Source organism: Oncorhynchus kisutch, linkage group LG18 (genome assembly GCF_002021735.2).
Source record: "Oncorhynchus kisutch isolate 150728-3 linkage group LG18, Okis_V2, whole genome shotgun sequence".
Taxonomy (NCBI): domain Eukaryota; kingdom Metazoa; phylum Chordata; class Actinopteri; order Salmoniformes; family Salmonidae; genus Oncorhynchus; species Oncorhynchus kisutch.
In genome coordinates this window covers 48,602,318-48,619,568 of record NC_034191.2, presented here as the reverse complement: position 1 = coordinate 48,619,568, position 17,251 = coordinate 48,602,318, and the positions used below count along the sequence as shown (strand labels likewise).

General features: G+C 44.4%; 1 protein-coding gene across 1 annotated transcript in view; it reads left to right on the top strand.

The window, feature by feature from the left end:
• LOC116354711 (POU domain, class 6, transcription factor 2-like) overlaps positions 1 to 17,251 on the top strand; it is a 126,043-nt gene that overhangs the window by 53,072 nt on the left and 55,720 nt on the right. Inside the window, exon 4 of the mRNA XM_031795289.1 lies at positions 9,206 to 9,549. Within this exon, the coding sequence (XP_031651149.1) occupies positions 9,206 to 9,549 (344 nt within the window). The remainder of the gene's footprint in view (positions 1 to 9,205; positions 9,550 to 17,251) is intronic.

The following is a 17,251-nucleotide window of genomic DNA, read 5'->3' as shown; positions in this document are numbered from 1 at the left end:
TTCGTTCATTAAACATGGATCGCAATCTACACGCTGCATTTTGGTCCGACTCTCCTTCACACCTAGAAAACCGTAACAACTATAGCAATTAAATATCTACAGTGATTAAAAACTAAAGTTGTCTCCTCTCCTAATATTACAGTCTCAACTTTTTGTATTCTAATATCTCCATGGAGAGGACTCAATACTTTAAAATCCTTCCCCTGGGGTGAGAATTCCACCACACAGCTTGAGATGGCATTGCATCACAAAGAGATCTGTGGATCCCGACAAGCAGTGCGTTTTACTTTGTAAAACCCCATGGCCCACTCAACTCAGTCTCAACTGCTTCCATTTTTGTATTGTCTAAACACCTCCAAAGCGTTATTGAAACACTGACTGCGGGTAATATTTTTACACAGTTGGATCTTTGATCCCGGTTTTATTTCCCGGTGATTATTCCAACCATGGCCAAGGAGCAGGAATCTATTTTGATGCGGAAATTTTAAACCCTTCTCTACACAAGACTGTGATGATGAAATATTTTCAATTTCAGTTCATCTATAAAAAAAAAGATGAAGGGAAGTATATCATTGTGCTGAATTATTATGCTTGAGCCGCCATATTGCAAATACCAATAACATGAACTATTTCTTGGGAGACAGCAATCCTCCTAAAATGATTTACCACTGTGATAAAAGTGGCAACAAATGTTTTCATCCAGTTTATCAGTCCAAGTGAGTTTACTCTTTAATCCTAGGGGTAAGAATGTCCTTCCACCGTCATAATTACCAAGAGCCTCGCCGACCGGCCCATCTCTCTCCAGTGTAGTAATTACCTGTGTGGCTCATTGAGCAACCAATTGAGACGGTGCTTGATGTGCTCCCACTGAGAACAGTGAGGCAGAGAAATAATAGGGATGTTGTTCCTCTCCTCTCCCTTGACTTGTTCAAGAACCACAGCACAGTTTAGAAGACCCCTAAAATACAGGATGAGTCAGAAGATAAATGTTTATTTACGTCATGAAGGCACCTCTTCAGACCCCTGACTAGGTGTTCAGGGGGTAGTGCGTACAGCCCAGTACATCACTGGGGCCAAGTTTCCTGCCATCCAGGACCTCTATACCAGGCAGTGTCAGAGGAAGGCCCTAAAAATTGTCCGATTCCAGCCACCCTAGTCATAGACTGTTCTCTCTGCTACCGAACGGCAAGCTGTACCGGAGCACCAAGTCTAGGTCCAGGAGGCTTCTAAACAGCTTCTACCCCCAAGCCATGAGATTCCTGAACATCTAATCAAATTGCTACCCAGACTATTTGCACTGCCCCCCCCCTTTCTTTACGCTGCTGCTACTCTCTGTTATTATCTATGCATAGTCACTTTAATAACTCTACCTACATGTACATAATCACCTCAATTACCTCGACTAACCAGCACATTGACTCTGTGTACATTGACTCCAGTACCCCCTGTATGTAGCCTCGCTATTATTATTTTACTACTGCTCTTGAATTATTTGTTACTTTTATTACTTATTTGATTTAATAATAACAAAAAATACAAAAAGGTATTTTTCTTAAAACTGCATTGTTGGTTAAGGGCTTGTAAGTAAGCATTTCACTGTTGTATTCGGCACATGTGACAAATACAATTTGATTTGATTTACTACAACATGCTAATGATGCTGGGCAGAGAGAGAGGCAAAGATAGATAGCGGTCAGAAAGAAGTTTCTCATCTCACTGTGGATTGGAAGGTTTACAGGATAGAGCATTGTTTGTTTTAGGTAATTCGTTTTTTTGGCATCGAACATGTCACCATCCCTAGGAGAGGGGTGACCTTGATCATTTATTGTTAAAACAAGAGGCTGCCTGGATCTTTAATTTAAAGACCCTTGCGCCCTTCGGTCTCATCGTAGACTTTGATCTTAAGCCATTTTTGTGATTATTGTGACTTTGCCATTGTAATTGTTTGTAAACTTGTGTAGTCAAATGAATCTATGATCGTATGCTATCCATTTGTTTGTACGCTGTTCTTTGTATGACATTTTAATATTTGATTATTAAACAATGATATTAGGCCACTCTTGGCCATGATTACAGACACCTGTGTCTTTTGACACTATATAAACAAGTCATTCCGCAGTGTTTGATTATACCCTGATGAAGACAGCTTGGCTGTCGAAATGTTGGTATTACATTTTTGCATCTGAGCTCCTAGAGTGTGCGCCTCTCTTTTATTTTCAAGATTCGTTTTTTGACCTTTGGATGTTTCACGCCTCCGAACGTTTGAACACATATTGTACAGTCGTGGCCAAAAGTTTTGAGAATGACACAAACATGAATTTCCACAAAGTTTGCTACGTCAGTGTCTTTACATATTTTTGTCAGATGTTACTATGGAATACTGAAGTATAATTACTAGCATTTCATAAGTGTCAAAGGCTTTTATTGACAATTACATGAAGTTGATGCAAAGAGTCAATATTTGCAGTGTTGACCCTTCTTTTTCAAGACCTCTGCAATCCACCCTGGCATGCTGTCAATGAACTTCTGGGCCACATCCTGACTGATGGCAGCCCATTCTTGCATAATCAATGCTTGGAGTTTGTCAGAATTTGTGGGGTTCTGTTTGTCCACCCGCCTCTTGAGGATTGACCACAAGTTCTCAATGGGATTAAGGTCTGGGGAGTTTCCTGGCCATGTTCCCCGAGCCACTTAGTTATCACTTTTGCATTATGGCAAAGTGCTCCATCAAGCTGGAAAAGTCATTGTTCATCACCAAACTGTTCTTGGATGGTTGGGAAAGTTGCTCTCGGAGGATGTGTTGGTACCATTCTTTATTCATGGCTGTGTTCTTAGGCAAAATTGTGAGTGAGCCCACTCCCTTGGCTGAGAAGCAACCCCACACATGAATGGTTTCAGGATGCTTTACTGTTGGCATGACACAGGACTGATGGTAGCGCTCACCTTGTCTTCTCCGGACAAGCTTTTTTCTGGATGCCCCAAACAATCAGAGAAAATGACTTTACCCCAGTCCTCAACAGAATATCAGTCTGTCCCTGATGTTTTTCCTGGAGAGAAGTGGCTTCTTTGCTGCCCTTCTTGACACCAGGCCATCTTCCAAAAGTCTTTGACTCACTGCGCGTACAGATGCACTCACACCTGCCTGCTGCCATTCCTGAGCAAGCTCTGTACTGGTGGTGCCCCGATCCCGCAGCTGAATCAACTTTAGGAGATGGTCCTGGCGCTGGCTGGACTTTCTTGGGCACCCTGATGCCTTCTTCACAACAATGAGGCAGATTACCATCATATAAACTGAGGCTGCAGACATTGTGAAAACTAATATTCTCAAAACCTTTGGCCACGACTGTACAGTTTGCACTGACTGTTGTGACCTAGACTATTTTTCGTACTTGAAGAACTCTTTACAGTTCATTGGATGGACTGGACTCCTCATCTTTATATTGTATTCAAACGGTTTGTGCGATATACACTATACCACGAAAGAAAGAGGAGTCCAGTCCATTCAGTGAAGTGTAAAGAGCAAGTCTATCTATGGGGTAAACATTGTGGGTTGAAGCCAGGCCTGTCAATGTTCCTTTATCTGGACATGATGGCTACTTCGTTACTACTTCGGCCTTTTCTGTGAACTGAGTGTGATGAGCATGGAGGTAGACACAATCCCATTGAAGGCTTCTCCTTTCAATTATAACATCACCTTTTGCCATTGATGACCTTCTTTCAATACTGTATATAACTGGACAAATACTTGGCCTTCCTTTATGTTCTGCCTTTTTCATTGCACCTTGTATGAATGTGTCCTAACTCTAAAGAAAAGAGTTACCACACATGCATTGTGCAGAGCAGACAGATATGACTAATGCTCATTGCGCGCACACACACACAAACACAGGGCTGAGCTGTTGTTAACACAGAGGAGAAAACAACAGAGTCCAAATCAAGCCCAGAGAGAGAACTGCATTAACGGAGGGTTGGCAGGGACCAGAGAGGGCCCTGTGGTAATGAGAGAGGTGGCTGCTTCTCTCTCCTCCTCCCCTGAGCGACACGGGAAACAAAAATAGCATTGTGTCTGACGAACAAGCAGGTTTTGACCTAGCCTTTTCGACCTCTGACAATCAGCCTCGCTTCGTACTTCACAAAGAGTCAGGGCTGCGGCAGTCAAAGACGACAGCCAATTTTTTTTGTTGAACGGTGGCACCATCACCGATGAAACAAAGTAGACAAGAGCCTACAGTATCCTGGGTCCTAGAACCACGCAGGTCACGTGACTCTTACCCCTCTGTGGTGCAGAGAATCATTGTATGCTGTTTGAGGGATTTCATCTCCCACCTACTGGGACCTCTTATGGTCCAGAAGTGTTACTGAAATGCACATCTAATGTTTTTAGTTGATTCATGTCTTTTGAGTCCTTCTTCTGTGATGTGGCTTATTCCTTATTATCCTCATTAACAGAGGATTGCTGGTTCAACAGTCAGATTGGGAGCCTCGCTCTTTTACCACTAAGCATGGTGCCTATATAAGTGAGAGGACCACTCGAACATAGTACTAGGATTGGTGAGCACGCAGCCAGGGAAGTGTAGAGCATATAATGAGCTCCATAGGATCCCAGCAGCCTTTTGGCCTGTCTCCAACTTCACCGAGCCTCCCTTTCTCATCCTCCATCCATCCACTGTCTGCTTGAGGAGAGAGGGAGAGCACAAACAATTAGTGGAGACAGGGCTGCTGGATCATGTGCTCAGCCAAAGCCATCAGACAGCCGCGGTTAGAAGAATGTGCTTCCTAAAGCCGGGTGCCCAGTTACAAGGGGTAGAAGGGTCAGTGGGCTTGAAAGTCTTCACAAGATGACAGAATTTATAAACCACAGCTGTTAAAGAATATAGTTACCTGTGGTGCAGCCCTTATAATAAGGCCACATGGGGCTTCTTCCGTATTCCCTCAGTATTTGTTTTCCTTCTTCTTCATATTCTTTTGTCGTGCCACTCTTTCCTCCTCTGCCTCAGGTCAGCGCTTGGAGGAAATTCTCGAATCGTCTTTGATCGTCCCTAGGTTTCGATGTTTATTTTTATTTTTTACAGACATTTTCTATTTCTCTCTCTCTCTCTCTCTCTCTCTCTCTCTCTCGCGCGCTCTCCTTTTCGTTTGTTCGTTCTGTCTTTCTTTCATTCGTCCCATTTTCCATCTTTTAACTGGCGCACTCCACATTTTCTTGTGGTTCACTTGTAAAGGGAAGACAGAGAGAGGCGCCCGGTCCTGTCATACATTGCGAGACAACTTGCCCCAACATTTCAAGCGAGAATTGGACTCTTGGCTTTCGCGAGCCCAAGATGATATATAATTCATGGTGGGGTTTGGGAGAGGTGTCAATGTGTCAGGAGGTAGAAGAAATGTAAAAGTGTTGCTGCTGTTTACTGGCCCAGAGACACTGGCCACGTCCTAAATGGTAACCTATTCCTTTTAAAGTGCAACACTTTTGAGCAGGGTCCGATAGGGCTCTGGTAAAAAAAAAAGTAGTGCATTATATAAGGAATAGGGTGCCATTTGAGTCATACTCACAAGCTTCCTTCGCTGGCATTCTTCTTCTGCTACTTAGAACTGAGGAAAATGGGGAGGTCCTGATCAAATGTTCGTATGCGCCTGTCCAGAACCAACAGCGACCAGACTAATCAAAGAAATGTCTGCCCTGATGTTTTATTTATTACATAAACATAATTAGCGAAGTGCAATGATTCAGTACTTATACAAGTTTGCCTACCCCTCTATTCACGAATGCTCTGTTGCATTATCAATACGCCAAATCAACACAATTTTTTTGTGCCTTTGATCTGTTGTTATTCTCTCAATTTCTCGAGACCTCTCGTTGTTTTTCAAGGCTGAAAAACAACTATTGCGGTAGCCTTAGTCACTAAAGGTTATATTGATGTTATACGGCTTAAAATAGCATTCATAACATATAGAAAGTAGATAATAGTACTCTGGCAATATACTGTAGTACTCTCAGACGTAGTCCCAGACCTGGCAAAAACAAAGTCTTAGGCTGCAGGTAGCCCTACAGTGAGTGGCAAGAGCCCTCTGAACATCAATCGGATCTTTGTCTGGTGCCGGACGTGCACCACACCGCCAGTACCACTTCCCAAGGGACAAAGTCAAGTAGATTCACAGTCAAATGTTCTACCTCTCAGAGCGTAGTCTTCCCCTTCCTTTCACTGGAGAACGTGTGGGTCAGTTAGAAATGTGATGTATTGGTCAAATCAACTGGTATGCTTGTCTTTATATTTGGTTTTGTTATTAGAAATCGTCTGGTTTTTGCACTCTCTTCGTTCTAATTACTGAGTGATACGGATAAAATGTTGTATGCCTTAGGTCAATACAGTCACTTATACAGTCACTTATACAATCTTGTTTCTCATGGTCTGAGAGTCCTTCAGGTGTATTTTGGCAAACACCAAGCAGGCTGTCATGTGCCTTTTACTGAGGAGTGGCTTCAGTCTGGCCACTCTAACATGCTGTAAAGGCCTGATTGTTGGAGTGCTGCAGAGATGGTTGTCCTTCTAGAAGGTTCTCCCATCTCCACGGAGGAACTCACTATCAGAGTGACCATCTGGTTCTTGGTCACCTCCCTGACCAAGGCTCTTCTCCTCGATTGCTCAGTTTGGCCGGGCAGCCAGCTCTAGGAAGAGTCTTGGTGGTTCCTAACTTCTTCCATTTAAGAATGATGGAGGCCACTGTGTTCTTGCGGATCTTCAATACTGCACAGTTTTTTTTTTGGTACCCTTCCTCAGATCTGTACATCGACAAAATCCTCTCTCGTAGCTCTATGGACAATTCATTCGACCTCATGGCTTAGTTTTTGCTCTGACATGCACTGTCAACTGTGGGACCTTCTATAGACAGGTGTGTGCCTTTCCAAATCATGTCCAATCAATTGAATTTATTGTAGAAACAGCTCAAAGATGATCAATGGAAACAGGATGCACTTGAGCTCAATTTCATAGCAAAGGATCTGAATACTTATGTAAATAAGGTATTTCAGTTTTTTATTTATTTGCAAAATAATCTAAAAAACTGTTTTCGCTTTGTCATTACAGGGTATTTTGTAGATTGATGAGGATTATTTTTTATTTAATACATTTTAGAATAAGGCTGTAACGCAACAGAATGTGGAATAAGTGAAGGGGTCTGAATACTTTCTGAATACACTACATGTACAGTATGTATAGCATATTATGGGAGTGAAAATGTATTCCTTTTCCAGTCTTGTCCTGTCAATTTTTTTCCTGTACTGTCCTGATTCCGCAACACTTCTACAACCCCGGAACTTTTCTGTCCCTTCCCGATAAAAATCACTCCTGTCCCGTCCCATGCGAGTTCTTGCACTCAGAAATATGTTGGCTATTGTGCTTGTTTAGGAAGTATTGAAAATAATTTCAGTAATGTAATATGCGACTGTGATATGTGGTTGTCTTTACTATTTTAGTTCAATGCAATGACTGTAGGCCTAAATGGCTCTGGATAAGAGCATATTCTAAATTACCTAAATGTAGATCGATTAAGGCTGGAGGATGAGGACAGAGACAACCGACACCAGCCAAACCCAGATGACGCTGGGCCAATTACGCGCTGCTGTCACAGACTTCAAAATGAGCGGACCAAGGCCAGCGTGCATTGAGTTCCACATTCTTTTAATACAAAGTGAAACTAGAACCAAAACTTACAAAGAACGTGACGACGTAGTGCTCCCAAAACAAATATCAAACAATATCCCACAAAGCAGGTGGGAGATAGGGCTTCCTAAATATGATCCCCAATTAGAGGCAACTATGAGAATCCAAGGGCTCTCTATGGTCAGGGTGTGACAGCTGCCCTATGGGACTCCCAATCACAGCTGGTTGTGATACAGCCTGGATTCAAACCAGGTTGTCTGTAGTGACACCTCTAGCACTGAGATGCAGTGCCTTAGACCACTGCGCCACCTGGGAGCCCCATATGAACATTTACAACATGAACATACAAAATAAAAACCGAGTGGCAGTACTGCATAAGTCAATCTATTTCTATTTTGCTCTTCACCTCAGATGATACGGGTTTAGTTAAATACATAAACAATTGGGCTTGACAGTAAAGTTGTTAGGAGTACAGCTCCCGCTCTCCGGTTGGTAGCCTATTTGATTAAACCACAGCATTTTTTTTACAAGCCTTCCTTGTCAACGGACAACTCCATAAAATGTGCTAAAACATCGCTCTTTCCTTGGCTCTAATGTTAATGTTAGTGATGGGTCCTTGGCTGCAACAAGACATTGCAATTCCTTGAACGCCTCATCATTTAGCCTACTGATGTCGGCTGGCATCTGAAACCTAGTGACTGGCAACAACTGGAGTGAGCCGACAGAAGGGGCAGAGGGGAAATGACCTTTAAAACAAATGTTTATTAAGTAAACAGTATAAAGCCTAGCCTACACACTTGCTCCACACATGACATATTTATGCAGAAAAAAACAATATTTTATAACTATTCCTGTACTACCCGTCCCTGTAGACTGTTGATCCTGTCCCATCCCGTCTCGAACTTGGACTCTAGAACTCGCGAGACCCACGAGATTCGGGAGTCCTGTTCCCCTGTCAAATTCGAGTATGCGTGTCTGTCTCTCTGAAACATCTCTGCCTCGGTGTTTCGCTGAAAATGTGCATGGAATGTATGAACATTTAAATCTAGAAATGAGGATAATGGCATGCCATTATTGAATCCAATTAGTTAATGGATTGATTTCTTAAGATGTCCAGTCAAGATGAATGGCTCTTCATAGGAGATTTTCTGCAATTAAACCCAAGATCGTGGCATCCATTGCGTGAAATTGAACAGATTCTCTCTAGAGAGAGCAATTATGTCAATCAATGTATATAGCTTTGTCCTCTAACTTGAAGTTAAGTGGTTCTGTAAGTCCGCTGTAGAAGTTAAAAAAACACAGGACCTTGTTGTGGCGCTGCCCAATTTACATCATCGTTCCACACCTCCACCTAGTATGTATCGTGTGTCTGAGGCGTGAGCATTCTTTTTCAGTATGATAACCTGACTGCTGGTTTTCATGATTGCACATGAATGTCTTACAATAGCTTTTGAATGTCTCTGACTAGTTTTAGACGGTGATGATGATAACAATGGAGATGATATCAGGAGGTTGACACTCTGCTTCTGTTTCTCTTCCTTCTTCAGCTACCTCATCCCTGAACTCCCAGCTTCAACACCTGCAGCAGCTCCAACAGATACAACAGCACCACCATCAGCAACAACAGCACCACCATCAGCAACAACAACACCACCATCAGCAGCATCAACACTCCCACAGCCACGCCCACAACCAGCTGTCATCGCGGGGTCGCATGACCCCGCCCGGCCTTCAGCAGTCCTCTGTCTCGGTCCCCTCCCCTGGCTCCGCCTCCTCCTCCACCACCTCCATGACTGGCTCTGGCCAACCGCCACAGTCTTCGCCCCTCCGGCAAAACCAATCGCCGGCCCGCAGCCTACCCTCGCCCGTCACCCCGCCCATGCCTCTGCAGGTGAGCTCACTCTTACCCCCTCCTGTTCGCGTACGCCAATGGTTTAGTCACTAAATGATCTATAACTTTGTTATCCAAGTTGGAAGAATAGTCGTTTACGTAGACCTTACTGCTTTTTGCTGCTGTACCTTTGACACCCTCATACAAAACTTCAGCAAATGGGTGTGTTTTTCAATTGTCTTACTAGTGGTGATATGCTATTGTTGGGTGCGTTGTATAGAGACGGAGGCCAACCTCAAGATAACACCATGCTGATGCCTACTTAATAGACCTGTTTTGTCCATGTACTCTATTCTATACTTGATATGAAACAAAACCCAGTGTTTGACTCCTGGCAGGCAGCTCTGCTGTCAGTGTGGGGAACATCAAATGTGCATCTCATCGACAAGGTCATCCTACAGTGAGAGGTTTCTTCAAAGCACACTAAACCCGAGTCTCGAGCCATCATGCATAACTTTTCCAACTGATCCATCTCGGATAGATCATGTTATCCATCCCAGCTTTCAACATTCATCAGTCCTTTTTAGCTTAGCTGCCCTTCCCTTCCCTCATCCGACCTACTTTTCAGTCAGTTTGTCTGTCCATCAATCTCGGCCCCCTTCTGTCCATCTGACGATAATAACCTATTTTATATCCCTGTGGTTTCATTTCTGGTGGAGCCTGGCCAGAGTCGCCTCCCTCTCCTCAGCCACATTCATCAGCGTCAGGCCCTTATTGTGTTGTGGCGCTGCGCCCTTCTTTAAAGCCGGGATGAGTGCAGCCATTTGTTTCCCCCCTTGCACCCCTCTCCGGCCCTGTCATGGCCTAGTGAGACTCAGCAGGAAAAACAGACGCCCGCATTTAATGACCTCCAAAGGCTTGCTAGCTGCTGCCTGCCTCCCAGACCTAGATGCCAACCATATACTGTAGCCACAGTCCAGCCATGGCAATGAACCCTGAGCGCTGATGGTAGATTGGGCTAGTGAAAGGTGTGTATCCCAAATGGCACCCTATTCCCTTCATAGTGCACTACTTCTGACCAGGGCCCATAGGGCTCTGGTCAAAAGTAGTGCACTATATAGTAAGCTTGGGCTGTATACCGTATACCGGGGTATTTGGAAATAGCCACAGGATGGTTTTTCAATACCGTCAAACCATTGAAACTATTTATTTGAAGCTTGTTTATACATTTTAATATTTGCAGCTACTTTTTAAGTAAATACCTGCAGTCAACTTGTGCAATGTGTTAGAAGATAAAGCAGATTGCGTTCTTCATTTCACTTGTCACATTATTTTTCATTTTGAAGCTTACCGTAGTTCCCCAGAACAGTTGAGCCAGTAACGTGTTTGTTTGTAAATATATATTGAAACTCAAGTGTGTTTTGTTGCTTCAATAGAGAGAACAGGGACATGCAACTAATAGTTTTCCTTCACAGAAAAGACATTAGTGCAACACATTCGGGAGAAAATAGCTTCATTTTCATCAGATGACAACAGAAGTGCAACGCTATTTGGCCGGCAGCCACACTTGTAGGCTAAATTACCTTACAATAAAAAAGCGCGGTATTTTTTGAAAAAACACTACATGGCCATCATATTTCTGTTTATCATAGAAAGAATGTAGCCAGCTACATTTCCTCATGTTTTTCATAAAGTTAATCAATCATTTTACTTGAGAACAGTAGGCTGGCTACACCTGAAAAGTAGCTCCACATCAGTCAGAGAGCTGCCCATTAGTGAAGTGGAGAAATGCAACTGAAGCACAAAATGAGTCTGAATCCGAGCAGAAATTACAATAAGAAGCATTTTAGATCTGCATTTACAAAAGGCAGCAAGATATTTCTTATGCGTTTTAGAATTCTGTGTTAACGCGACCCCCCCGTGTTTGAGAAGTCAAAGCCCTTTGGTTGAGTTATCTGTACAGCTGCCACCGCTATCTTTTGATTTCCTTATGTTTTCTTCTCTTCTCCTTTCTCAGCCCATCTGCTCCTCAGAGCAGACCAGGCAGGCCCGTTGCCCTAGAGTGGGGACACATGCTGCTCTAAAGCCAGTACTGTTCATTTGGACAATATCTCTCGTTCACATCCGCTTGTAAATGTCCAAACTTAGCAAAAACGACATATGTAGCTACCTAAAGTATATGTGTATAACTTTGAGCTGGACTGTGTGTCTTTGTGATAATTTATTTTTTAGTTTTGTGCTCGTTAGCATATTTAGTTAGCAGCCTCCATGGAAATTACAAATGTGTTAGTAATTCTGGTAATAGACGCTCAGTTGGCTTTAATTTTTCATTTTTAATGTTGCCGCCCCCTTGTGTATTAAGCCGGTAATACCGTAAAGGAGGATGGTTTAACGATATGAAAATATGGATACCGCCCAACCCTACTATATAGGGAATAAGGTGCTATTTGGAATGAACACACAGTAATGGTCCAATCAGACACGCCCAGCATAAGTGCCAAAGCCTAACAATAATGTTATTTTCTGGAGTAAATAAGTGTTCTAATGTTAGTACATTACAGTCAAGCAAATCCCCCCCATTTTCTTCTCTGAATATTTTAGTGTGTTTGAGGAATGTCTTTGAAAGCAGAGCTACAGAGAGCAATCCCTGCCTGTGCCTGGCATAGTCACAATGCATTCTAATGCTTTATTAAAATGAGAAATCACCATTTATTAGTGCTGTTATGACATCATTCACCAGTTTCCCCACAATCACACCCTGTTCTTAGCATGGATTGTATTAGATAAAGAAGCTGAGATCCTGATTATAATGACTGGGGATAGACAGATATATAGATAAATTGACCACCCTGGAGGGGAGCCGAAGAGGCCATCATTAAGATATTGCCTCGTCCAATGGTATTAAGGCTGATGTGAGAGGGAGGTAGGCAGGCTGGGTGTGAAATGTTTAATCTCTCTCTGGCTCAGTGCTGGGGTTGTCACTGAGGGCGTTGCTATGTCACCCGGTGAGGGTCCCTCCATGGACAGTTCTTGGGTGCGTCCCAAATGGCACCCTATTCCCTGCGTAGTGCACTACTTTTGACCGGGGTGCACTACGTAGTGCACTATGCAGGGAATAGGCTGCCAATTGGGAGACAACCCTTCTCTGCTGACAGCAGTCCTGCCCAGCTCTCGACACACTCAAGTCTGCAATATGATTTGGGCCCCTCCATCCATCTGCACCCTCCACCCTCAACACCCAGGTCAATGATTACATTTTCAGTTAAGAGTCACTGAGTATCAATTTGGTTAATCCATAGAGGCCTCCATCCGGGGAGAGTCCCCATCTGTAACCCCCTGAGTGTGTGTGGGTGTGTGTGGTGGTGCGTGTGTGGCTGTCTGTGTGTGTCTGTGTGTGTGTGTGTGCATGCATGCTTCATTAAACCTTTCCTCTGAGAATTCTAAACCATAATTGGCCTTAGAGTACATTTTCATTACGTATTTTGCATTATTGCTTTGGCCATGTGGGACTAAAATACAAAAGTGTTGTATTGGGAATCAATACAGCCAAGGCATGCCATAATTAGTCCTCACATTAGGTTATAGGGCTCTTGTTGAAAGTAGTGCACTAAATAGGGAATAGGGTGCCATTTGGGATGTGGGGGAGTACAGATCACAGCCCTTTTATTGTTCACCTATTATTCACACACACAAGACCACTCAGCCATTCAACCCTTTGTTTTAAGAACCAGAGGGAGTGTCAGACAGACAAACAGTCATTAGGATGCTATTACTCTCCTAATTGTCCCCCACTGGGAGATGATGCTCACGTTGAACCTTTTAGAATAGAATCAGCGGTCCGAGCTCGTCTTTGCATGTCGAGACACTAACATCCACTGGCTTCTAATATCAACATCGGAGTGGATGAAGAGAGACGATGCTGCTGTTTCACTGCTGCTCCCTCCATGTTTCAGTAGAGTAGCCTAACAGCCTAGGTTTTACTGGCGGACTCTCCACAACGAGAGGTTCACTCTCCCGTTCCTCGGTGCGTCTCCACTACACTACGACCTCCTGTCTCACACCCCACTCCAGCATGCTGAGTTCCAGGCGCTCACAGAGGGGGCCTCCCTCCACAGTGATGGCAAATAGACGGGGAGGGAGATTATGAAATTTGCTTAAGTGTGTTAATGGCCTGATTGCTGGATCCGGGCTGGATTTGCTGGAAGTTGATTGAATAGAGGTGCAGGTTTTCTCCACGCCCAGCAGAGCTCAGGGATTTGACGGGGTGTGCGGCGCTCGCCAAGTCTGTTACACCAGAATTGATCTTAATTAGATCTGAAAGACCTGCCACAGCAGAATGGTCGCGGCGATTAAAATGAAAAACAGGAGAAATTACTGATCAAATTAATCATAATGTCGGGCTACAGCTGTAGGTCTGCTGTAATTTGCCAGTCCACTGAGTTACATCGGCCCCCGGCAGGGAGAGAGAGGCTGCTACATACTGATCCGTGGCAGTGGGAGGCTTAGGCCAGCCCATCATCTCTCTCTAATTCCATTCGCTGAGCCCGGGCCCTCGTGACCCCTGTGCTCCATTCAGTGGAGCTAACACACTCACAGGCACACACACACAGACACAGGTTTGCATGCACACACACACACACACACACACACACACACACACACACACACACACACACATTCTACCATATGTATTCCTTTAATTTCTGTTTGATTTGTTTCTTTTTCTGAGTTCTCACATGTCCTTTCTCCACTTTCCTGTTCTTCTATAGAAAGAAGAATGTAGAATGTCTCTTAAAGCAAACTGTCTGGTTGGTTAGGTGTAATACTCAGTCTGCCTTTACCTTATCTGCTGTTTCTTGTGCGAGCGACATCTTCTAGAGGCTCATGAACAGTATCATTCGCCAGCTGTCCTGTCACATGCTGTGTGTGTGTGTGTGTGTGTGTGTATGTGTTCACTTATAGCCCTTAACCTTGGCACAGTGTCTAGCGGTGTCTAGTTCTGTGGTTTCAGGGCTTACAGTATGTCCTGTCTCCATCCCTCTGTCAGCTTCCTGCCGTCTGCCTGGCCTCCCCCCTGCAGTCCTCAGCTTTCCTCTTCTCCGTCCCTGTCAGAGCTCCACACTGGGCCTGTCCACTCTATTCCATCCCTCCATCCCACAGACTCGCTGGGGTAATTACTGCCCAGAGCCCTGCTCTCTCTCTCTATCTCCCTCCCCTCCCTCCTGTTCCAGCGCTCCACAATTTACCACCAAAATGTCTGCGGACATCTCTTTCTCTCCTTCCTTCTCTTCCCCAGTGCACCCCGACATCACAGGACCGCGGGGCATCAGACCCACAAGTGCTGCAATTACCTGGGCCCTTTCTCTCTCCCCTATCCTTTTCTCGCTCTTTCTTCTTCCTCCTCTCTTCTCTCCCCTCCTCGCCCGACTCCCCTTCGGCTCCCTCAGTAGTCCCTGACAATCAAGCTTCATTAAGAGCCCTCTCGTGAAAACCCATCGTCACCAAGGTCAGGCCCTGCCCACCACAACAGGCTTTCAGGGGCCTGGGCTGTCTGCACTCTCTCCATCTCTTGCACTCCCTCCCTCCTTCCCCTCGGTCGGTCTCCAGCCCATCTCAACTGCTTTTGTCTCCAGCTGACGCCCCTTCAAAACACCCGTGTCACTGTCTTCCGCTGCAGCACACTTTTGCCTATGTCAACCACTGTTAGAATCAGCACCCTTCAATTTGTTTCATTCTTCTTTTTGTGTGTTTTAAATGGCTCTTGCATATCGATTTAATTGATTTTCCAGATCAGGTACCCACCTGCTTAATTTACTCATGCAGCCCCGGATAATTCCACAGTGTATTAAATGTAAATTAAGATGACATGCCCCTAGCATGCTAAATGTACAACATGATTTCCATGCCCAATAGTTCTTAGTGTGATAGTATTATATCTAACAGGACTCATGTAAAGTCTATGAAATTGTCCTTTACCACTCAGAAATGTAATGAAAAAAAAAATACAGTGTTAGAGGTGAATTAAAAGACGTCTAATACAAAGACGTCTAATACATAGGTCTAATACAAACAGCACAGATATATGGTCATATCGCAGTAACTACTACTGAATTAAAATGCAGCATATTTTTCCATAAAGCACTGGATTCAACTCATTTGTTAAAGTGTGTAAATGAGCAGCTGGGGATAGATGTCTTAAGTGTTGTGCCGTCACTGCTGTCTAGTGCTAGCAGCAGGGCCTTGTCGGTAGTCAGGCTCCTCAGCAGCTCAAGTTGGGAGGAGGTGGAGGGAGGGAGGGAGTCTCATTAATGCACAGGAGAGCTGGCTCTTAAGAAGGCAGAAAATGGCCTTACATAGCGACCTCAGCATCACCACCACCATTTAGAAATACAAATGGGCACTGTGGACTGAAGCAGAAAATAAGACTGTTGTCCATCAATAGACAGCGGCACATTTCTCATATGAATATTTATACAGCAGCATAGGTGGAGGGAGATGAGGGAAACAGCATGACAGCCTTACTGCTTTTATTTACTTCAAATTAGAGGGATTAGGCCCGAAGGAAATCTTTAGACTCAGGGCCAAATACATTTGAAGAAGTCCAAAAAAAAATCATATTTACTATATTTTCTGAAAGAATAATACGTTTTTCACTCCAGCCCATGGACAATTCCTGCACATTTTTTTTTATTAGGGATGTAACAAGCAGGTATCCTTTATCAGCTGCACTCTGTTGCTGTGTGGCTCTGCAGAGGCACACTCCCCTATTTACTACTTCCCGTCTGTGTTTTGGCGCTTCTTCGTCTTCCCCAGCCTTTCTCTCCCACTGGGCAGGCAGAGAGCTGGGGAGAAGAGAGGAGGTAACCAACTCAGCCTAGTAGTGAGACTTGGTTCCCCGATCCACCTGCACTCACACTGGGGGCGACACGCTTTAGATGCCCACAGGGGAGCCTTGGGGTTGGGAAGCCAAGCCAAGGCTCACTTAACAGTGGATACGGAATAGGGTTTCTTAAATTATGAGGCTAGGCCGTGACATTGAGTTCCCCCCTCTTCCTTCTCCTCCTCCTCCTCCTCCTCCAGTGGGCTCCCAGACACAAGCTGCTGTCTAAGTGCTCCACTCCACCGAGGAGGCCAGTCCCCCTGCGGGGCACGATTCTCCTCGCTGTAATTTCTGATGCCCATTAGTGACCACAAGGCAAACAGCCATTCTGCACAGCAGCACTGACCTGCACCGCAAAAAAGCATCCTCTTTTAATGCAATGTTATTGCATTACTCTTATAGGCCAAGTCAAAAGTCCCCATTTCTGGTCAGTGCAAAATATGACCAGAAAGTGTGTTATTTGCATGTTATGTTAGGGTCACTCGATAGCTACACTCTAAATGCTGATACACCATTGGAATGAAGGAAATGGAAGTATAGGCTCCATCTTATATTCATCCATGTGGGGGGTTATCTTTGGCCTCATTTGATTAGCGGAGTGAAACTGATGTTGATGCTTCTGTGAATGGACCACAATACAAAACCAATAGATTTTAGTTCACTTTAGCAGCTTCTCAAAAAGCACGGCCTCGGGACTTAAACAAGCAGATTATCAATACACAAAGTCTGTAAATGTCATCAATTCATCTCACCACTTAATGCTGATATAGCGTTGTGTGTGCGTGTGTGTGTGTGCACGTGTGTGTGTGTGTGCTTGCACGTGTGTGTTGTGTGAGCGGTGGGGTTTATCGATCATGGGTGACTACGTCTCGGCCACAGTGC